General features: G+C 49.3%; 1 protein-coding gene across 2 annotated transcripts; it reads left to right on the top strand.

The window, feature by feature from the left end:
* Positions 1-5,775: 5,775 nt before the first annotated feature.
* On the top strand, positions 5,776-22,450 carry Dvl3 (dishevelled segment polarity protein 3). Of its 2 annotated transcripts, none has more exons than XM_038345362.2 (15): positions 5,776-6,148; positions 11,218-11,287; positions 11,732-11,853; positions 11,974-12,083; positions 12,255-12,387; positions 12,578-12,671; positions 12,842-12,911; positions 13,700-13,839; positions 13,968-14,044; positions 14,151-14,218; positions 14,327-14,476; positions 14,930-15,061; positions 15,233-15,400; positions 19,384-19,599; positions 19,686-22,450. In XM_038345362.2, the coding sequence occupies exons 1-15, from the start codon at positions 5,988-5,990 to the stop codon at positions 20,120-20,122; spliced, it is 2,148 nt and encodes a 715-aa protein (XP_038201290.1). In that variant the 5' UTR covers positions 5,776-5,987; the 3' UTR covers positions 20,123-22,450. The 2 variants fall into 2 exon arrangements, with proteins under 2 accessions (XP_038201290.1, XP_038201289.1); XM_038345361.2 differs by having other exon boundaries at positions 12,252-12,387.
* Positions 22,451-22,684: the final 234 nt, after the last annotated feature.

Genomic DNA, 22,684 nt, shown 5'->3' with positions numbered 1-22,684 from the left:
GAGGATGGCCTGTACCTATGGGACAGTTGAGAAGCTATAAGACATCTTGATCTTGGCCAGGTGATGGTGGCACACGTGTTTAGTGTTTAATCCCAGCACTTGGGAGGCAGAGGCAGGTGGATCTCTCTGAATTCAAGACCAGCCTGGTCTACAGAGCCAAGAAGGCTCCAAACCTACACAGAAACCCTGTCTCAAAAACAAACAAACAGAGCCGGGCGGTGGTGGCGCACGCCTTTAATCCCAGCACTCGGGAGGCAGAGGCAGGCGGATCTCTGTGAGTTCGAGGCCAGCCTGGTCTACAAGAGCTAGTTCCAGGCCAGGCTCTAAAAAAGCTGCAGAGAAACCCTGTCTCGAAAACCAAAAAAAAAAAACAAACAAAACATCTTTAACTGTTCAGATAGTGCACAGATCAGAATTGAGGTAACTTTAAGAAGGGATTTTTCTAATTAGGGTAATAGAAGCATTGCTTAAAGTGGGCTCAGGCAGGAAGTAAAGCCAGAGGCCTCCAAAGCAGAGACCTCCAAGCCCTGAGGGAGTGGGGAAGGCGGAGAACAGGAGATCACAGTGAATTAGACCTAAGGGCTAGAGATGTGGCTCAGTGGATAAGAACTCTTGTCCTTAGGACCCAGGTTTGACTCCCAGCACCCACTGAGCATAACTCCAGCTCCAGGATGCACATGATACATAGACATGCATGTGAGCAAAACACTCTTCACATAAATCTAAAGATAAAACTTCATGGACTAATAAATGGTGGCTGAGAATAGATGACTCTTCCTGCTGGTGTAGCTATTAACAAGCCAGGGTAAGGTCTAGCACAGTGGTTCTCAAACTTCTGTGCCTCGACCCTTTAATACAGTTGCTTACATGGTGACCCCAGACATAAAATTGTGTTGGTTGCTACTTCATAGTTGTAAATTTTGCTAGTGTTACAAATTGTAATGTACATATCTGTGTTTTCTGATGATTTTAGGCGATAAAGGTGGTTTTGATTCCCCCCAAAATGGGTCTCTACCCACAGGTTGAGAACTGCTGGTCTAGAGCCTTAGGGGAAGGTAAAGGGTTAGAGGCATGGAGCAAGGAGTTCACACGGAAATCCCTGCACACATACCATTGCCACTTACAGACCGAGCCAGGAGACTGCTTCTTCTCTGCAAGAAATAATTAAGTCTGCAAGCAATGGTAGGGAGAAATCACCAAAGAAAAATGTTTAAGAAGGTCATGAAACCAGGTATGGGCCGTGATTGTTATCTCAAGATCTGTGTAGAAGGTTTACTGTGGTAATGGAGCACTTGGGAGGTGAAGGTAGGAGAAGGGAGGTCAGGAACTCGTGATCATCCTCAGTCCAGGCTGCCACACCTTGTCTCAGAAAAAAAAATCACAGGTTTCCAAACCAGAGTCTGGGCTCCCAGCATGATAAATCCCATGGGATTTCAAGATGTCAGACTCTTGACTCCATCAGAAATGTGGTTGGGATTGGGGTGTTAAGTCGACTAAGGAGTTAAGGGAAACTATGTGAGTGCTGGAACCTTGCATCCACACATTTACTTGAACCCCACTAGACAAAAACAACTACAGGGAGGAAAGATTGGCCTTTGAATGTTGACACTTTCCTTGACCTTCCCAAAGAAAGACTTCCCCTGCTTTACCTCTCTGCAGTGAGACTTAATAGTGCCCCTCGTACATAGAGCTCCAACCTGCATTCTTGTGCCTTGCATGCAGTAAAAGCCAAGGCTCAAACATTTGAAGAACCCTCCAGCATGAGAAGCAGAAACAAAGCACTAAAGGAAACAAGGAAGCTCTACTAAATAGGATATTCCAAAAATATTAAGGGCAGAAAGCTATAATTAGGATTATGAAAACTCAAAAGAAGGAAAATACTGTGTCTATAGGAAAACTGTCACAGGGAGAACTGAAGAATCAGAGTTCTTAGAACTCGAGAGGCTGACAAGATGACTGATCAGGTAAAAGCACTTGCCACACAAGCCTGCCGACCTGAGTTCAGGGAAACGTTCAGTCCCCATAATGGAAGGTGAGAAAAGGCTCCTGGAGGTTGCTGGCTGCCACGTACTTGCACAACTGCAGTGATGACAGAAACAGCTTAAAGTGGCTGTAAGAACTGAGGGCTGGGTAGGACGGGGATACCTCGCTGCATTCTCAGCTTTACATCTGCTTGGAGGTCAATTTGATTTCATTTTTCCCCGAGCCTTGGTATACCTGTTTCTATTCTGTCTGGACATACATAAATAGCAATATATCAGATAACTAAACTCTGATATATTGGATAAGTGGTTGAAACGGTTCTAAAAGGAAATCTTGTAATATGAAATTCTCAAAAATAATAGAGGCAAAAAGGATACAGAGTCAATCTGGAAGGTCCAACATGTAATAAGAATTCAGAGAGCAAGAAAAAAGGTTAGTATAGTATCCATTCAGATGTTGGTTTCTAGGTACTCCAAATGCCTGGCACAGTGCATGAAAAAAGATCTCCATGAATCAAAGCCAATACATACCTCCACTCCCAGCTTATCAGACACTGAGCCAGAATGGTTTGAGCCCAGGAATAAAAAACCTGCCTGGGCAACACAGAGGTGCAGAAATAAAAAGAATGCCCCAAAGCCCTCTAGAAAGAAGCCAAGTCTTGAAATGATACCAAATCAATTCCTTATTAATGAAAGGAGAAAACAAATGCCTTCAAAAATCTGAAGGGAAATTATTTTCAACTCTTTAAATTATTTTGCATGTGTGGAAGTGTTGGGGAGCACACACGTGCCAGTGTGCCTATGGAAGTCAGGTTTGCAGGACTTAGTCCTTCCACCGTGTGGATTTAGGGGATCAAACTCAGTCTAGCATGGCCTGTGCACTGAGCCACTGTGCCAGTCCTCAGTCATATGTGAGATAGACAGCTTAAAAACAACCTGGGCTTTAGGGATAGAAATCTTGCCTACATTCATAATACCCTAAAGTGAGGTGGGGGCACAAGCCTGTGATCCCAGGCAGGACTTCCAGTTTAAGGCTAGTCTGAGCTGCATGCATTCCCAGCCAAAGACACCCGGTCTTAGAAGAAAAAAAAAAAAACAACCAAAATTATATTTTTCATCCTTCCTTTCAAAGAGACTTGTCAAAAGGTGCAATAAGCTTTACTAAAAGAGGAATAAAGTATCCAAGAAACAACCAGATTGGAGGAGACGTAAAAGGAATTCTGGGGATATTGAAAAGTTGCCAGGTAACAGTTGACAGATGGAGTCAGCAAGCAGTGTTCACCAGAGCAAAAGAAGGGAAAGAAGTTGCAGAGACAAGCAAGCCTGGATTACCTAATAGATTAGACTGGATGAACAAAATGTCCTGAGAAACTACGGGGTTGTGTACTAAGAATAAAAGTTAACCAAACAATGTAGCAAAAAGTGTTAAAGAAACAAGGAATCCACGAGACTTAGAAGTATACATTCACTGATAGTTAAAACACTAACTGTTAAGTATTAAGTACTATCTAGTCAGCAAGGATGATTTCAGTCTTAAGTAAAAGGTGGGATGTCAATAGGCAATGTCTAGAATGTGTAAATCAAGAAATAGGCTTGTAACATGCCTGTAACCCCAGCCACTCCAGAAGCAGAGGCACAAGAGTAGAAAGTTCAAAGCCGTCCTGGGCTTTTATTTTTAATACTGGGGCTGGAGAATTGGCTCAACTGTTAAGAGGCTTGCTGCACTTACAGAGGACCTGAGTTCAATTCCCAGCATCATCAGTAGGTGGCTCACAGCTTCCTGTAATTCTAACTCCAAGGGATTGACACCCTCTTCTTACCAACTCAGATACCTATAATGTGTGTACACACACATACACACACACACACACACACACACACATATCTTGCCAGGCAGGGGATGGTGCATACCTTTAATTCCAGCACTCCAAGAGGCAGAGGCAGGACAGTCTGGTCTACAGAGAGGGTCCCAGGACAGCCAATGCTACACAGAGAAACCCTGTCTTGAAATTTTAAATAAATACATGGTAGCATGCTTTTTCAGACTGCTAGCCCCAAAATGATGACACAGAGACTTATTAGTTATGAATGCTGGGCTTTATCTTATACTTGTCCCACAAGCTTTTCTAACTTAGTTTAACCTGTTTCTATTCATCTACATTTTGCCTCAGGGCTTTTTACCTTTCTCTCATTCTGCATGTCCTGCTTCATGTCTGTCTGTCAGCTGCCTGACTGACTGGCCCTGGGTGTCTCCCTCTCCCTCATTCTTATTCTTTCTGCCTGCTAGCACCACCTGTCCCTGTTCTACCAAGCTATTGGCCACTTAGCTTTTTATTAGATCAATCAGAAGCCTTAGGCAGGCAAAGCAACACATCTTTACATTGTTAAAAGCAGCATAAACAAATGTAACACATCTTTACATGGTTAAACAAATGTAACACATCTTTCATCCCTAAATGCAACATAAACAAATATAACATCTTGCTTAGTTAAAGTAATATTCCACAATAATATTGAAAACAAGTTTTACTATTGCTTAGTTATGAATATTCATTACTTGAAGAAAAAGATTAAATGAAGGATAGGAACTTAAAAGATGTTATATAACTGCTATTGATTATGTTGTCTTGCCTATAAACAAATGTTTGGTTATGATATAATGAGAAAGACTATAGAGGAAGATTGCCATTAGATTATGAAGGGACTTGTGTATCATGTGGAGGGCGTTTGAAAGGTAATATGAAGAGGTTTCAGAGCAGAGGAGGTCCTGACGTTTCAGGTGATAAAAATAGGTCCCAAAATGCAGACATGATAGCACATGGTAATCCCAGAACTCAGAAGCCTGAGGCACGAGGGTTGCCGGAAGTTTCGATGCCACCCTGGTATTCATTGTTACAAATGTATACCACAGAGAAGCTGAGCACAGACTGGCTGTACCTAGTTGTGGTTTGACACCTACTGTCCCAATCATGCATGTTTGCGGCTCCTTTTTCTCTTTTTTTTTTTTTTTCATATGGGTGGGGGAGTGTTATATTTCGAGACCGGGTTTCTCTGTGTATCCCTGGCTGTCCTGGAACTTGCTCCATAGACTAGGCTAGCCTAGAACTCAGAGAGCTGACTAAAGGTGTAAGCACCAAGCCTGGCTGTTTGCACTTTTTTTTTTTTTTTTTTTTTTTTTTTTTTGGTCGGGGGCAGGGTGGGGTTTTCGAGACAGGGTTTCTTTGTGTAGCTTTGGCTGTCCTAGAACTGGGTCTGTAGACCAATCTGGCCACGAATTCAGAGATCCATCTGCCTCGCCTGAGTTCTGGAATTGAAGGCGTGCACCACCACACCTGCCCAATCCATTTCTCAAACTACTTGTGCATAGGCGCTGAAGTTATAAGGATAAGAACTTGAACTTGCTTAGCCCACAAGGAGCTCAGTTTAGTCCTGTGACAGCAATGATGTTGGCAGCAGAACCAAAAGATCTACACCGAAGCCACCCTCCTCTGGGGATCCTCCAGTTAGGTCTTCAAATCCATCCTCTTCCGCAGAAGGTGGCACCTGTGTTCCACCCCTCCCCGGCTGCACAAGAGCCAGCAGATTGTTCTCTTGGGCCCACCGGGTTGAGACTTCCATCTGCTCCGGCCTGAACCCGGAGCGCCCAGAACCGAGCGCCGCCCGGTGGGTGGGCGGGCAATCGACTTTGCAGCCAGCGCGGCTAGGCGTTTGGGTGGGGCGGGGCCACGCTGGGCTCTGCCCAGAGTCGGGAGGGCCGAGGCCACCGGAAGAGTCGCGGTCGCCAGCGGAGCCCCGGGAGTGGGGAGCGGAAGCGGCGGCGGGCGGCGCTGGGACCCGGGAGCGGCCGGAGAACAAGGGAGCTGGCGCCCCGGCCGGCGGCTGAGCGGGGCTGAGCAGCGGGCCGCGCCGAGCGCCGCCGGAGAGAGAGAGAGAGAGAGAGAGAGAGAGAGAGGCCCGGCCCCGCTGCCCGAGCAGGCCGCGCGCCGCGGGGCCGAGGCCGGAGCCATGGGCGAGACCAAGATCATCTACCACCTGGACGGGCAGGAGACGCCGTACCTGGTGAAACTGCCCCTGCCCGCCGAGCGCGTCACCTTGGCGGACTTTAAGGGCGTTCTGCAGAGGCCCAGCTATAAGTTCTTCTTCAAGTCTATGGACGACGATTTTGGGTGAGGATGGCCCCCGCCCCGCCTCCGGGGAGAGCCCCTGCCGCTCCGTGCTGGGGGCCAACGCAGCCAGTTCGGACTTCCCTCGCTGCACTGATTTCTAGCCCCGCTTGCAGCAAGGGAGCGACTCGGTCACTTGGGACCCACTTGACTTTGAGGGACTCCCTATTACCTCTTGGAGGCCTTGCCCTCCCAGTCCAGTGGGACCCTAAACAATCGGTTCCTACCATTCAAGCCTCGACACTCCCCACGGATCAGCGGCCCCCGTAAGACGTACATCCCTTCCACTCCACTCCAAAGTCCTCAGCCCTCCTTCCAGGTGCCACCTTTTAAGCATAGAGTTGGGGTATATTGACACCTAGCCTGCCTTCCCCATCCTTTGAGCTCTGCAACTCAGAGCCTTATTTGGAGTGTGCTGTATCTAAGGCCGCAGCCGGTGGGACTTTGAACTAGAGAAGGAGTTGGTGTTGGGGGGGGGGGGGTGTTGTCTGCCAGGCTGGATGCTGGACCTGATGTTTATTGAGCGTTCTCCCCTCTCTCCTCGGTCGATGGGGTGTTGCCTGACCCGGAGGAGGAGGAGTCCTCACTAACCAGGTGCTGGGGCCTTTTCTCGCCAGATGGTGATCCCAGAGGAGATGTTGCATAGGGCTTCAGAGCCTGGATGGGAAGGCCAGGGAGGGCCTCTTGGTGTTCTCTTGTCTTCCCCTCCCTACCCAGCTGCAGTTTAGAAGCAGGGACTGCCCCTTTAAGGGAGGTTGGAATGTTGGAGCCTGAGGGTTCTGTAGCAGCTGGCCTGAGAGGGGACACACACACACACTCACACCCCTCTCTCAGGGCTTGAGGCTTGCCCACGTTAACTGGACAGTGGGCCTAGAGGTCATGGAGAAGACACACACACACACACACACACACACACACACACCACCCCTCTTCTGGGCCATGTAGGCCTGAAGGTCCTTCTGATGCACTTGCCTGAGGCTGCACTGTGCTTGCAGCTGAGGCCCCAGAGCTTGGTGAGGGGAAGCATTCTTCTCCCCAGTGTTCATTAGTCTGGCTTCTCTCCCAAGGCCCGCCCTGCAGGCCCCAGGAGGCAAGCACCTTCTGTCTCCTGTCTGCCTTATTTGCCATCTTCTTCCTGGAGCTCAGCATGTGATGCGCTCTTGAAGTACTGTGTGTGGCAGTGTTGTGTACACTGGAGAGCAGATGGGACTGTTCCTGATTCCATTCTCGCCCGGGGATGAGGACTCCAGTGTGGTAATGGTTGTCTTAAGTCTAGAGTAGGCAAACCTGGTCGAAAGATTTTTTTCAGGATCTATCTGGGAGAGTTGGGGGATACTGGGTGGGTGTCTCAGCCTGACTCGAGTGAATTAAGGAGAACAGGGCCTGAAGGAACTGGGATAATATTTCAGGGTATGCTGGGCCAGATGCCTGGAGAGATTAGAATAGCCCTGTATCTCCACCCCCACTCGCCTCTGCCTCCCAAGCAGACCACCGTGGGCTGCTTCCTGCCTTCCCAAGGCTGTGTGAGCAGAACTAACTACAATTATAAAAGGCCCCCATTGCATCTGCTCACTGCTCACAGAATATTTTGCTTTAAATCAACTGTCCACTCTTTTTTTTATTAAAGTATTGAACTAAGCAACATTTATCATGTGCTACCTGAAGCCATCTTATAGCCATCTGTGGTCCTTGAAGCACCTTTGGCAAAATTATCAGGTGGCTGTTCTAACAGGGTTAAGAACAATGCTAAGAGTGAAGTGGATGTGATTAATTGGTTGGTTTACCTCCCCCCAACACACACACACACACACACCAAGGGCAAATGAGCGAAAGACCCTGTAGGTCCTTTCCTATCACAGAGGACTAATGGACTAATAGTAGAGGACCCTGCTCACAGTTTATTTCATTTTTTATTTTACAAGCTCATCATATGCTCCTTACAGTTGGACAGTGATTTGATTCTTTGCACATCTTTCATCCCTGACTCCTACTAGCCTATGAAATAGGCACAAATATCCCCCCCCTCCCCGTGCAAATGAGAAGATGAGACTGCAAGAAGCCTAAGTAGCTTCCCCCTGTGTCGCACAGTTAGTAAATGACAGGTTGGTTGTACGGGGGTCTCACTCCAAAAGCTAAGGTCCTGATACACCACTGTAGGTAGGTGTCTCTGTGTGTGTGTGTGTGTGTGTGTGTGTGTGTGTGTGTGTGTGTAGAAAGAGAGAGGGAGGGAGGGAAGGAGGTAGACATAATAGTGAGGAATACTATATAAATGACCATTTTATATATTTTCCTCTTCAAAAAAATAGTAACCCTTGGCAAACTGGGAAAGGAACAGAGCGCTCCCACTAGCCTAGGCCACTGACCCTGCCGACAAGAGAGAAAGCATGTCAGGAGGAGGAAACCTGCTACACCTTAGCCTCAGAGGTTCAGACTGTGAGGCCTTAGGAGTCCCAACTCCCATCTGGTCTCCAAAAATACTTGTCCAGCTCGGGGTAGACTTGGCTCTCTTAGGTTACCTGGGAGAGGCAGGAAAGGCCCTTGCCTTGTGAAGCCTGATGGCCTGGGCTCTAGCCCCAGGGCCCACATGATAGAAGGAAAAATCCAACCTCCACAAGTTGTCCTCTGACCTCCATACGCCTATACACCTGTACACACACACACACACACACACTAAAAAATAATAAAAATCTTGAAAAGGGGGCTTACAAGGAATGAGAGAGTGTGGGTCTTACTAACACTATAAAGTCAGTAACTAGTCTGTATTATATTCTAAGAGTCTCACTTACCAGGATGAGACAAAGGCTTGGAGAAGCTAAACGATGTCTTTAAGCTGGGAGACCTACTAGGTGGCAGAATGGGTGTCTGAGCCCAGTGTTGTTTATCTGCCTCTAATCTGAATCAGGGAGAGACACTGCTGGGGAGCCCTGATGACCCAGCTCTACCACAAGGGTCCAGTTGAAGGTTCCTCCCAAGCTGAAGTCCAGCTGCTCATTGTGAGTCAGCAGAGGCTTGTAGACCCGGTGGTGACCCCAGAAAGAGAAGAAACATCTGGAGGATGGAGTGATGGGGGACTCAGCCGAACTTTCCCACCACAAGGACCCAAAATCCATGCTGTGTGTCACGTGTACCCTCTTTGCTCTTGAGCCCAGGTTACCATGCAAGCCTGGGGAACCCAATGGCCCGACTGGCTGGTTAGTCTGGGCTGCTTTCTTAGAATCGCTGTGGGGTTAGCAGTAGTAGGGATGGAAGGGAGGCCGGCAGCCTTGGCCTGGGAGCTTCATTGTAAACTCAAGAATGTACCACAAGGAAACTGCTGTCCCAGTGACGGGGTCTAAACCGCACAGCTTCCTCCATTGTAGTCCAGACCCCTCAGCATGTGTCCTCCTCTAACCTGTGGTCACATTTGCCTCACTCTGTACCCCTGGGGTGAGTGACAGTGTGATGGTCTACAACAAGGCCCCACACCAGAGTTGGTATCTAACTTCTGGCTCTCTCACACTCCCAAGGCCAAGCTGCATACCGTGGCCACATTCTATGGCCTCTCGTGTCCCACGTTACTTCCCCCCAGCCCCCATAGGCCCATTACATCTGTCTTCAAACTGGGAAAAAGGCGACATAGAGTGAAGAGAGAATTGAAGTCAGAAACAACCTGGGGTTCAATTTCAGCTCTAACGTCTCTTAGTATTGTAACCATAAATAAGTTATCAAATGTCAGTTTCTTTATTCATGAAGTGAGAATTATATTGTCTACCTAATGAGGCCGGCGTAAAATTTTTTATATATATATAAAAAAATATGTGTGTATGTATATATATGTATGTATATGTATATATGTGTATGTATATATGCGTATATATGTATATACATATATGTATATGTGTGTATGTATACACACATATACATATATATATATATATAAATTTTTTTTGAGACAGGGTCTTTCTGTGTATCCCTGGCTGTCCTGGAACTCTCTTTATAGACCAAGCTGGCCTCAAACTCAGTCATCTGCCTTTGCCTCCCAAATGCTGGGATTAGATGTGTGTGCCACCACCCCCCAGCTTTTATTTTAGTAAAATTATATGTTCTGAGTATAGCAATAGAAGATATAATACATAGAAATGCGGAGTCACACAAACAGGGATTCAAGCACCAGCTTCCTACTTGTTACTAGTGTGTTTAGGTGGCTTGTTGAACCTAGGCTCAGTTCCCCACTTTTCTTCCCTATAACATCCTTGTGAGTGTGGATGAGACCGTGTATGAGTGCTTAGCGTACTGCTGGGCCTGAAATGCATACTCGATAAAGCCAATTGTCACTGATAATTTTATTCCTTTCTTCGGAGCAGGAGTGAGGTGAGAGTCCTCAAGTATCCCAAGCTGGCCTCATACTCACTGTAAAGCTAAGGACGGCCTTAAACTGGTCTTCTTGCCTCCACGTCTCTAGTTCTAGATTACAGGCATGCACAACCATGCCAGATGGACGAGCTCCATCTTCAGCCCCCCTTACTTCCTTATTCTTTGTTTATCTGTGACAGAATCCCATTCTGTTGCCGAGGCTCACCTCATAATCCTCCTGCCTCAGCCTCCCAGACATGTGCCACATGGATGCTTATGAATGCCTTTTCTCCTCTTTCCGTTCCCTAAGCTCCTTGCTCGCAGCTCTCAGAACTAAGTCAGGATTCCTAGCTGAGAAGAGATGAACAGTAAGAAGTGCACCTTTTCCCAGCTGAAGGTCAGAGGGGAAAGGAAGGTCACACTGGAACTAGGACAGGCGCTCTGGAGGTGCTGAGGTGTGGCGAGGGGCCATTAGAATTGCCAGTCACCTGAGGGCTGAGTTGATGCTCTAGCAAGACAGTTGGCCCAGAGCACAGTGTGTGTTCCTGACTTCTGATCCTCCCACAGCTTCTCTGTTCTACTTCCTGGAGGTGCTAAGGATATGTCCCTAGTCCCTCCTCACAGCTCAACAGCCTTGTGTTAATGGCTTCATCTCCCACTTGGGGTAAAGGACAGCTCAGATTATGAGCACCGTCCATTCCCACATCAGAAAGTCTCTCTGACATCCCCCTTCCCTGCAGAGTGGTGAAGGAGGAGATCTCGGATGACAATGCCAAGCTACCCTGTTTCAACGGCCGCGTGGTGTCCTGGGTAAGGAGCCTTCAGTCTCTAGCTGTATCCCTGTGCTGGCTGGAGGGAGGAAAGGCTTAGCTAAGATTGCATTTAGGTATTTTATGCCTTTGTATCTGAATCTACCTTTAGTTTTCTAATAACTTCTTAATCTAGAGTCTTCAGCCTTTAATAAAATTGCGAGAATAGTGGAGGGAGGAACAGGAACACATGGTGGAGACTCAGAGGTCTCCTGTGTCCATCCAGACACCCGCTGCCAGCTGGCATCCTCTGTCGTTTGTGCTGTGCCCCGACTCTGCTACAGTCACCTATGCCTGCCAGTCCTTCCTCCTCATGCACGTGGCCAACTGCCCTTGCTTGGGCCTGTCTTCTCGGTCTCACTCCCTCCAGCCTTTGATGTCATGCTAGCAGCAGCATCTTGCTTTGCCTTGGCACCCTTGTGACCACTCATTTCCTTCTTGGCAGCTGGTATCTGCTGAGGGCTCTCACCCAGAGCCAGCCCCCTTCTGTGCTGACAACCCGGCAGAGCTGCCACCTTCAATAGAGCGCACAGGAGGCATTGGGGATTCTCGACCCCCATCCTTTCAGTGAGTGTGACTTTAAGGAGGGAATGACCCACGGGGAAGGAGTACTTCAGCTCAGCCCAGGGCTGGGTAAGGGAGCCCCCAGCCTCTTCTCTTCTCCACCAAGTCCTCCCTCCCCTTTAGCCCTCATGCCAGTGGAGGCAGCCAGGAGAACCTGGACAACGACACGGAGACCGACTCCTTGGTGTCTGCCCAACGGGAGCGGCCCCGACGGAGGGATGGCCCAGAACACGGTTTGTATCACTCACTTCCAGCCCTTCCCCGCAGATTTCAGCTAGCTCCCTGCCCCTTTATCCTAGTTCCTGAGCTTTGGATATGCCTGGCCCCTGTCCTGCCCGCCACATATCCCTTCTTCCCTCCATTGGGCCTTGCATGGACTCAGCTACCTACTTCCCTTGCAGCAGCCAGGCTCAATGGAACTGCAAAGGGGGAGCGGCGGCGGGAGCCTGGTGGCTATGACAGTTCATCCACCCTTATGAGCAGTGAGCTGGAGACTACCAGCTTCTTTGACTCCGATGAGGATGACTCCACCAGCAGGTGGGGCTTGCCTTTCATAGGTACTGGGATGGGAGTGAGGAGGGCAAGTGACCCATGAGGAGGCCAGAATCCTGCTGATGCTTCACCTCTGGGAGGGATGTGGGCGTTTTTGTTGGGACTGGGGCTGCACAGTGCCTCTTATGGGGCCAGGATGGGCCAGCCTGGTGGGGAACGACTTTGGGCCCCACAGGTTCAGCAGCTCCACAGAACAGAGCAGTGCCTCGCGCCTGATGAGGAGACACAAGCGGCGGCGGCGGAAGCAGAAGGTCTCCCGGATTGAGCGGGTATGGGCTCTTCCGTGTTCAGGATGAGCAGGGCAGATTATGAGTCCTTCCCAGGCAGGACCACAGCTCTTTCTTCTGTTTGGTTCGGTGACTGGAATCTTAGGGGTAAGGGTGGTGGCTGAGGAGGAACACCCGCCCTGCTTGCTGCTCACGGCCACTGTCTCTTCCAGTCCTCGTCCTTCAGCAGTATCACAGACTCCACCATGTCCCTCAATATCATCACAGTCACTCTCAACATGGGTGAGTCTGCTGCACACAGTCCAGTTCCTCCGCTGGGATGGTGTAGGGGGTTCTGGGAAATACAGCACACATTTTCTGGGACTTGGGGTGGGATCTCAGTGGCAGAGTACAAGGCCCTGGGTTCCATATCCAAAACAGGAAGAACTGTATGTGTCCCCTGTTCTCATGTTGCTGTTTTATAAATACTGGCATGCTATGTAATCATGTTAGTATTTCATTGTCAGGGCTTCAGCAGATAACCAGAGAACTGTGGTATCATGAGAGGTTTCCTGGGGGAGGTGATTTCTGAGAGCCAGCCCTGTCCCTGCTCATCTTGCCATTGCTCTCTGACTTCTGACTCTTTAGACAACAGCTGGTGCCTAGTGGCTCAGCAGGTGGGCCTGCTGCCGAGCCAGAGTCCAGTCCCCAGAACCCACATGGTAGAAGGAGAAAACGACTCCCACAAATTGTCCTCTGACCTGAGCACACACACACAAATACAAATGAGTGCAAAATAAATAAATAAAAATGTAATTAAAAAAATTAAAGGCAGTTAAATATGACAGAAAGAGCTTGAGTCTGAGTTTAACTCCTGCCACCTACTGGCTTAGGAAGGAAACATAGGTTTTACTGATCTGTAAAAAGTAAGTCCGGAGTCCCTGCCTTATAACCAGTAGGAAAATAGAAAGCATGTTTAAGTGCACACTGTACAGTAATATTTACATGGTTAGTATGTCAGGACCTCTCTCTGCCCTGTACTAATGGGTAGGGGCCCTGCCTGGCTCAAGGTGTTAAATTATTCCCTGCAGAAAAGTATAACTTCTTGGGCATATCCATTGTGGGCCAAAGCAACGAGCGAGGTGATGGAGGCATCTACATTGGCTCCATCATGAAAGGTGGGGCTGTGGCGGCCGATGGACGCATTGAGCCAGGAGATATGCTGTTACAGGTATCAGTGTCTACCCTGGGTGGTAGGATAGTGAGAAGTCCCCGCTGTCTGGAGGAAGACCCTCAGCCCAGCTCCCCTGTCCATTACCTGGGCTCCCCTGTTATCTCACTCCCTGCCCGCTTTCTCAGGTAAATGAGATCAACTTTGAGAACATGAGCAATGACGATGCAGTCCGAGTACTCCGGGAGATCGTACACAAACCAGGGTATGAACGGGATGGGATTCTGGGAAAGGTGGTGAAGGCATTTCTGGTAGGAGGCTTGGTCTGGCCTTCATACCTCCTGCCTTTACTAGGACAACCTTGTTTTCAGGCCCATCACTCTGACTGTAGCCAAGTGCTGGGACCCAAGTCCACGTGGCTGTTTCACATTACCCCGGAGTAAGTAGACCAGGGATTCAGCCCAAAGTTGGTGCTGGCATACGTCAACTCTGTTCCTCCTCTCTTGATGGGTGATGGGCAGCCTGCAACTCCTTCTCCTCCTTGCAGGTGAGCCCATCCGGCCCATTGACCCTGCAGCCTGGGTCTCTCACACTGCAGCCATGACAGGCACCTTCCCTGCCTACGGCATGAGCCCTTCCCTGAGCACCATCACCTCCACCAGCTCCTCTATCACCAGCTCCATCCCTGACACAGAACGTGAGTACTCAAGCCTGTTCTTAGGGCCCTGCAGACAAGGTGTGAGGACTAGTGAGCCCCTTGTGCACTGCAGAGGGCCTGTGAGAGCCTACTCAGTCCAGACACCTCACATCACAGCCCTCCCCACTGGGCACTGAGAACTGCACTGGACACAATGTGCTTCCTCAAGCACGGTGAACGCCCACAGAGCCTCAGTTTACTCTCCTACAGTGAGACTACCAGTATATACTTCACCCGGTTCCTGTGGTGCTTAACAAGAGGGTCTCAGTAGAACGTTATTACTGTGTGGCATGAAGTAAGCACTCATTTTTATTGTCACAATTGTACATCTGCACTGTACTAAGTACCTTCATGAAATCATTGAATTATTCTGAGTGGGAGAGCGGGAACGCCGCTTTTGTCTTCCTAACTCCACGGTGACTCTTTGCCTCACTACTCCGCCTTTCCCCCTAGGCCTAGATGACTTCCACCTCTCAATCCACAGTGACATGGCAGCAATCGTAAAAGCCATGGCCTCGCCTGAATCAGGGTTGGAGGTTCGAGACCGCATGTGGCTCAAGATTACCATTCCCAATGCTTTCATTGGTGAGAGAACCTTACAGCGAGATGAAGGGAAGGGTAGGGAGTCGTGGAGCAGGGCAGGGGTGGGGAACCCACCAGCTCCCTTGGGCTACTCCTTTGAGCTGTTAATTGCCCCAGCCTCACAGCTTCTGTGAAGCCAGTGGAACCCAAATCAACTGGCTGCCTTATCCCCAGGCTCAGATGTGGTGGACTGGCTGTACCACAATGTGGAAGGATTCACAGACCGGCGGGAGGCCCGCAAGTATGCCAGCAACCTGCTGAAAGCCGGTTTCATCCGACATACCGTCAACAAAATCACATTCTCCGAGCAGTGCTACTACATCTTTGGTGACCTCTGTGGCAGTACGTGTCTTCCCACCACCTTTGCTTCTTGTCTTTTTTAGAGACAGGGCCTTGCTCTGTATATTATACTGGCCTAATACCTGCTGTGTAGCCAGCAGAAATCCTGCCTCAGCCTCCTGAGTGTTGGATTATAAATGCATGCCACCACCATACCCAGAATCTCCCCACCTTCTTGTCTCCTGGATAGGAGTAAGGGTGTGATATCATGGGAGCTAGGGTGTGGTGTGATGGAGCGAGGGTGTGGTGTGGTGGAGTGAGGGTGTGGTGTGATGGAGCGAGGGTGTGGTGTGGTGGAGTGAGGGTGTGGTGTGATGGAGCGAGGGTGTGGTGGAGTGAGGGTGTGGTGTGGTGGAGTTAGGGTGTGGTGTGATGGAGTGAGGGTGTGATGGAGCAAGGGTGTAGTGTGATGAGTGAGGGTGTGGTGTGATGGAGCGAGGGTGTGGTGGAGTGAGGGTGTGGTGTGATGAGCGAGGGTGTGGTGTGATAGAGGAAGGGTGTGACGTGATGGCAGTAAAGGGTATGATATGGTAGCCGACTCCAGGAAATCTAGGTAGGCTTACCAGAGCTGGGGTCTGGTACAAATCTTGACAGCCCTGTGATATCAGCAGCCCAGCCTAGCTCTTCCTTGGTCTTCCATCTCTCTGTTGATCCTCAGCTTCTCTAAGTGCCGTTCTGTCTTGACATGGAACCAGTAGTTTCAGAAGTGTCTTCCTTCCATCCCACAGCCCTCACCTCCTGGTGAGGGAGGGCATGGGTACTGTTCATGTTATCAAATGAGGAGATTGATTTACTGGTATAAATAGTCTACCCTAGGGCACAGAATTAGAAAGGAAGTACTTAGGCTTTGGATCCAGGTCTTGCAGTTGTAGTTCCCACTGTTCTGGGTACTTGCTCTGGGTACATACCACATGCTCAAGGTATGTGATGCTCCAAAACCATTGTTCAGCCTGCCCTTGACCATGCGCCAACAGATGATACTAACGGGTCAGGATATGGATTGGCCAGGGAGCCCTGTCTTTCTAAGATCCCAGGGGTGAACCATACCATGGAATGAAGCTGGAAAAATTGTCAATCAGGTTGCAGACAACTTTGCAAGCTGCACTAAGGCATTTAAATTTGATCCTGAGAGGGCCTTTGAGAATAGTTAAGCCAAGTAGCCTACGGAGACCCTTCCTTTACGGTAGCCTCTAGATGACCTCAGACAGACACCTCTGTTCACGCCAGCAGACACCTCTGCCCAAAAGAGCTTTCCTTCATACCTGTGGGGCTGGCACCCAGCAGCCAACTCAGACTGCTTCCCGGACTAGAGTGGCCAATATTACAAAACACCGTCCCTCATAGAGGGTAGGGTTCCTGGCCCTCGGCAGCTCTTACAGAGTCATGGTAGACTTTGGACTGTGGCAGTTCTGGGTTCAAATGTCACCCCTTCCTGTGAACATCAGTAGGTGCTCCAACTCCTAAGTCAGAGGTGGAGGAAGGAAGTAGAACCTAGGCCATAGGGCGGTCTCGAACACAGCATAAAATATGTAAACTGCTTAGAACAGGGACAGTGTGTGACCCACAAGAAGTACTCTGGAAAAGCTGCCTACTATATACTAAATTACTAAATTACAATAATACTAAATTACTATATTTAATTGATTATAAGGTGCACTTTTGATTTTCACATTCCATTATCTGAAATTCATAGACACTGCTTATTATTGATACTGTTAGCAGACATCAGTCCAGGGCCCCAGACCTCTGGGGACATACAAAGCTTCCAAGACAGCTAAGGCAGTTTTGCTCAAAAGATATTTTCTTGCTGGGCCCAACTGGGTCCTTCACCTAGGCCACCCAAGGTTCAGCTCAGGATGTGCGCAGCAGAAAAAGCTTTTGCTTCACAGAGGGGTCACAGTCTGCTGAGCTAGGAATGATGTAGGCTCAAAGAGGAACTTTGTGCTCGTCCTGAAGTATACTGTTGGTCCCCAGGACAGCAGCCTACAGGCTAAAGACGTCAACAGCTGTTGGTATTTGAGCCAATACAGGCCACTGCTTTCCTTCTTTGCCTGTAGGCTGCCACTGGCCTCTGGACAAGTTAGTGGCTTGGCTGGCAGGCTCCATAAACAGTTTCAGAGCCCCATACCCTGCCTTCTTCCTGCAAAGCTGGCTGGATCACCTTGGGCCTTGGGAGAAGATCTAATGGTATAGATGGCCTCTATGGGGCAATTATAGCTTTCTTAGAATTGGTGTTCCATGAGCAGAGTATGACCTAGCAGGGTAATCAGTCCTGGTAGCCCTTTATAAACTCCCTCCTGGGAAGTTATAGCTCTTGTGAGGACAGCCTACCTTTAGGAAGTGCACAAGTTCAAGGCTGGAAGAAAGTTAGGAAATAGTGGTGCTAGTGCACCGGTGCCAGCTCCGGCTGCAAGCAGGATGGGAGTTCTTTCTGGCCTCTTCTATGCCATCCCCACTCTCCACATCAGTACCAGGAAAATGTGATCAAGGCAAGAGCTTCTACAAAGGAGGCCCTTAAAAGACAGTGTGTTCATTTAGGATTCTGCCAACTCCTCTTTCTCTTTTAATTTACCCCTCCACCTATTGTATATTGGGTTGGTTGACCTCCCAGTCCTGCTGGAATGACACAGGTGCACACATCCCACCCAGCCCATTCTGGACCCCTCCTCCGCTTTTGAGACAGGACTTTACTACATAGCTCTCTGGCCATCCTGGAACTTACTGTGTAGACCAAGCTAGTCTTGAAGTCTCATAGATCTGCCCCCTCTGCCTCCTGAGTGTTGGGATTAAAGGAGTGGGCTACCACACCCACCTCATTCTGAACTTTTATTTTTAAGAATTATGTTTATTTTTTGTGTGTGAATCCTTGACCTGTATGTGTGTCTGTGCACCATATGCATGCAATGCCCAAGAAAGCCATGTGTCTGTGCACCATATGCATGCAATGCCCAAGAAGGCCAGAAGAAGTCGCTGGAATGCCCTGGAACCGTAGTTACTGATGGTTGTGACCCTCCATCTGAACCAGATCTGCCAGAGCAGCCAGTGTTCTCCACTGCTGAGCCTTCTTTCCAGCCTCATCCTGGACTTTTAATAATAATAAGTTATTATTTGTCTTAGGGGAAAACATTCACCTTAGTTTTCCAGTTTTCCCAGACACCCCCCTCTTAATTAATCTGAGAAGGTGAGTGTATGAGCATCTCTCTGCTTCCTTTCTATCTGCAGTAGGTTAACTCAGGCTGCTCATTTAACCTCTCTGGACTTTTGTTTCCTTGCCTAGAGAAGTGACAATTACCCCTTTGTGAGTTGTTGGGTAGTGTTATTTTGTGTTTTGTTTTTGTTTTATGTGCATTGGTGTTTTGCCTGCAAGAGGGTGCTGGGTATCCCAGAACTCAAGTTACAGACAGTTGTGAGATGTGGGTGCTGGGAATTGAACCTGGGTCCTCTGGAAAAGCAACCAGTGCTCTTAACCACTGAACCATCGCTCCAGTCCCATGTGTAGTGTGCTTCATGAATCACAGTGCTACCATACCTGGGGGCTTCTAGTACTTCAGCCTTCCACATTCCCTGACTTTCCTTACCTCTCAACAGAAGAGAAAATGGCCGAAGAGATGAGAGTGTGGGTAGATGGGGTCGTTTTTGTTTGTCTCATTTCTGCTTTGTTCTTGTTTCATTTTGCAGTTGTTATTGTCCAGTTGTTTGAGACGGTCTGATAATGGAGCCTAGGCTGGCTTCAAACTTACCATGTAACCCAGGTTGGGCTTGAATTTATATCAGGTCTCTTGCCTCAGCCTTCCTAGAACTTAAGGGCATTGTGTATTAGATGTGGGGGTTGGCTGTAGAGCTATTGGAGTGGCCAAGGAGATCTGCAGGCCTCCCAATCTGTCCATAAATTTAACACTGTTGCTTGCAGTCCATCTTTGGCTGGAGACCTCCTGATTGTGGGCGTGGACACAAAACAGACCAGTTTACGAGTCCTCTTCCCACAGATATGGCCAACCTGTCACTTCACGACCATGATGGCTCCAGCGGTGCCTCTGACCAGGATACACTAGCTCCTTTGCCGCACCCAGGCGCTGCTCCTTGGCCTATGGCTTTCCCTTACCAGTACCCACCACCTCCGCATCCCTACAATCCACACCCAGGCTTCCCAGAACTAGGGTACAGCTATGGCGGGGGCAGCGCCAGCAGTCAGCACAGTGAAGGTAAGTCAGAGAACCAGCCAGAAGGAAGCTGCAGGGAGCCCTGGCCACCTCTGTGCCTCCATCCTGGCCCTATTTGATCCCTACAGGCAGTCGAAGCAGTGGCTCCAACCGAAGTGGCAGCGACCGGCGCAAGGAGAAGGACCCAAAAGCTGGGGACTCCAAATCAGGTGGTAGTGGCAGTGAATCAGACCACACTACACGCAGCAGTCTGCGAGGGCCTCGGGAGCGGGCACCAAGTGAGCGCTCAGGCCCAGCGGCCAGTGAGCACAGCCATCGCAGCCACCACTCGCTGACCAGCAGCCTGCGCAGCCACCACACGCACCCCAGCTATGGCCCGCCCGGAGTGCCTCCTCTTTACGGTCCCCCGATGCTTATGATGACCCCGCCGCCTGCAGCCATGGGGCCCCCAGGAGCGCCTCCAGGCCGTGACCTGGCCTCGGTGCCCCCGGAACTGACAGCCAGCAGACAGTCCTTCCGCATGGCAATGGGAAACCCCAGTGAGTTCTTTGTGGATGTGATGTGATCAGGGCCCCTCTCCGCTCCCACCCCCGAGCCGGCTGCATCCCTTTCTCCATAAGTCGGTCTCTTTTTACTTTGGTACCTAAAAGGGAAATAAATGGAACTAACTGCTACTGCTTGCTGGTAGCAGCAAGGATGAGGAGTCTCTACTCATCCATGCTCCAGCCCCTAACCTGCCTCTGGCCCAGCTGGTGCCTCTGCCCACTAACCAGCACCCATTCCACCCAGTTCGGGCTTCCCAAGACTTTTTATGTCCCTGGCTCTGCATTGCTTTTCTTTCTTCCCGATGCTCCACTCTCACATAGGAGCTGAGCCCAGTGGTGTCACACCCTTATGGCCACCTTTGCTCCCTGCCCCCTCCCCAGAACCCTTTTCCCCCCTCCTCAAGCATGTGTGCAGAGATCTTGATTTCACCCCACCACTGACACCAAAAGAAAACGGCCTTTCCCTTCCCGCCCCGCCCACTGCTCCGCCCTCTGCTTCAGTCCTTCACCCTCCAGCTGCAGCCACCTCCAGTAGGCGTCCATGCCGGCTGCCCCTGCTTGAACCCAGCCCCAATCAGAAGCCCTGAGAGCCCCCCTCAGATGCCAGGGCCACTGGTGGCTTCCAGGGACTATCTCTGCTGGGCCTGGACCCCCATCCATGCCTTCCCTGTGTGCTAGTTCCCTCGGATCTAACCCTACTAACCAACAGGCTCATCGAATTTCTGGGCCTGAAACATTTTTTCTTCTTTTTCTTCCTTCAAATTTCCCTGGGCCTGGAGCAGCTAAGAATTTCGGGCTGTTTGACTTTCTGTGAGCCCCCAAGAAAGGGAGGCCCAGCCTCCAAGGAGACCGGGAACTCTGCTTCAGTACCCCCAAGGATGTCCAGCCCTCACACCCACACTGCAAGGTCACTAGGCTTCTGGGAAGGACCTCAGCTTCACCCAGCACAACACCTCTGTTCTTTCCAGAGGGAAGTAGAGATATTTTCTCCCCACCCCTCACACTAACACACACACACACACGTGTGCCTATGCAAGTTTACATAAGCCTCAGGGCTGGTCCCTGCCCAGAGGGCTGGACCCTTCTCCAAGTCATCTCCTAGATAGTGGGGCTGGTCCCTAACTGCCCTCTCCCCTTTCTGCTTGCCCTCAAGGCTCCCGCACATGTTCCTGAGAACTTGGTACTTGGTTAAAGCCCAAAAACTAGGGCTCAACAGGTAACAAACAGGTCTTCTCTACTTCCCTCCTGCCCCTGAATCCCTTACAGCCTGCCCTGTCTCATCTTCACCATGATATCTGAAAGCAGAGCCGGGAAACACAGGCCAGTTGAAGTTATACAAGAGGACTACTGGAACTTCCAGACAGTTCCAGTTATTTTTTAAAATTGTTTTCCACCTTAAGTCACAATTTTCTCTTTAAAACTCTGTTGACTTACCCAGATTCGTATTTTCAGGGCAAAGGTGTCAGAGCTGGGGATGTAGCTCTGTAGTAGAGTGCTTGCCTAGCATGTCCTGGGTTCAGTCCCCCAAAAATGCCTCCCTCCATCAGATGTCCTTAGCCTATGTTTGGGGGCAAACTGAGGTGGGGATATTTTGACATTCATTTAACAAATATTTCCGAGGATTTTAGTGAACAAAGGGCTATGTTAGAAGCATAACTCAGTCTTAGCTGTCTTCAGTCCCCTCTGACTCTGCCATGTCCTGTTCTCATGAGAACCCTCCACGGCGCTCCTGCATTGGATACCAGTGTTTCCATTATCCCATCTTTGGCTCACTTCTCTTTCTTTCCAAAACCATCTCATCCATTCTCTTTCCAATTGCTGTTGATATGCTGGCCATTTCTAAATATGTATTCCCAGCCCCAGCTTCCCCCACTCTTCAGATCTCTTTATTACTCACTGGGCATCTCCATAGGCATGTCCATATGTCCCTAGCCAAGTATTATTCCTCTTGAATTCCTGTCCTGGTGACCTTCATCACAGTCTACTGAGGCCTACCAGCCAGATACATTTATAGGCTTCATTCCTTCTTCCTACATGGCATTAGTCAGCATATCACACCCTTCCACTCTGACACTCTTTCTCAAGTTCCTTTCCTCCTTAATTTACAGAGCATGGGATTTGGAGTCAGGTTGGTTTGGGCTTGAATTCCAGCTCTACCATTTTCGGTTGTGTAATAGTTATTTAACCTCTCTGGAGCCTCAGTCCTCCTGTATGTAAAATGACGAAAATAATACCTACCTCACAGGGTTGTTGTGAGGATTTAAATTAGATATTGTACGAAAAGTGCCTAGCACAGTACCTGGCACACAATAGAGTAGGTGCTCAATAAATGGTAGCTATTATTATTATTATCATTACAAATTTATTCTAAACTGGCAAACATTTATGGTAAGATGGGAAGATAAAGCTTTTGCAGAGATTCCTGAAGCCATCAGTGGTGTTTCAAGGATTAAAAGTATTAGTTTTGATCACTGAATAACGTTCTAAAGTGCCAATATTTTGAGAAATGTCAGGTCTTCATCCTGCTCTGCCCCGGCTTCTGGAAGGAGGTTTCTAGCAATAGTAAGGTTAGCAACCAGATT

Source organism: Arvicola amphibius, chromosome 10 (genome assembly GCF_903992535.2).
Source record: "Arvicola amphibius chromosome 10, mArvAmp1.2, whole genome shotgun sequence".
NCBI lineage: Eukaryota > Metazoa > Chordata > Mammalia > Rodentia > Cricetidae > Arvicola > Arvicola amphibius.
Note: the sequence above shows the minus strand (reverse complement) of the source record. Positions and strands in the feature narration are given on the sequence as shown.

Excerpts from the sequence above, each read along its gene's own strand:
- Dvl3 (XM_038345361.2), top strand. The coding sequence starts at position 5,988 with ATGGGCGAGACCAAGATCATCTACCACCTGGACGGGCAGGAGACGCCG. Across the intron at positions 14,045-14,150 it reads GAGATCGTACACAAACCAGG|GCCCATCACTCTGACTGTAG; the intron begins GTATGAACGGGA and ends CCTTGTTTTCAG. Across the intron at positions 19,600-19,685 it reads CAGCAGTCAGCACAGTGAAG|GCAGTCGAAGCAGTGGCTCC; the intron begins GTAAGTCAGAGA and ends TGATCCCTACAG.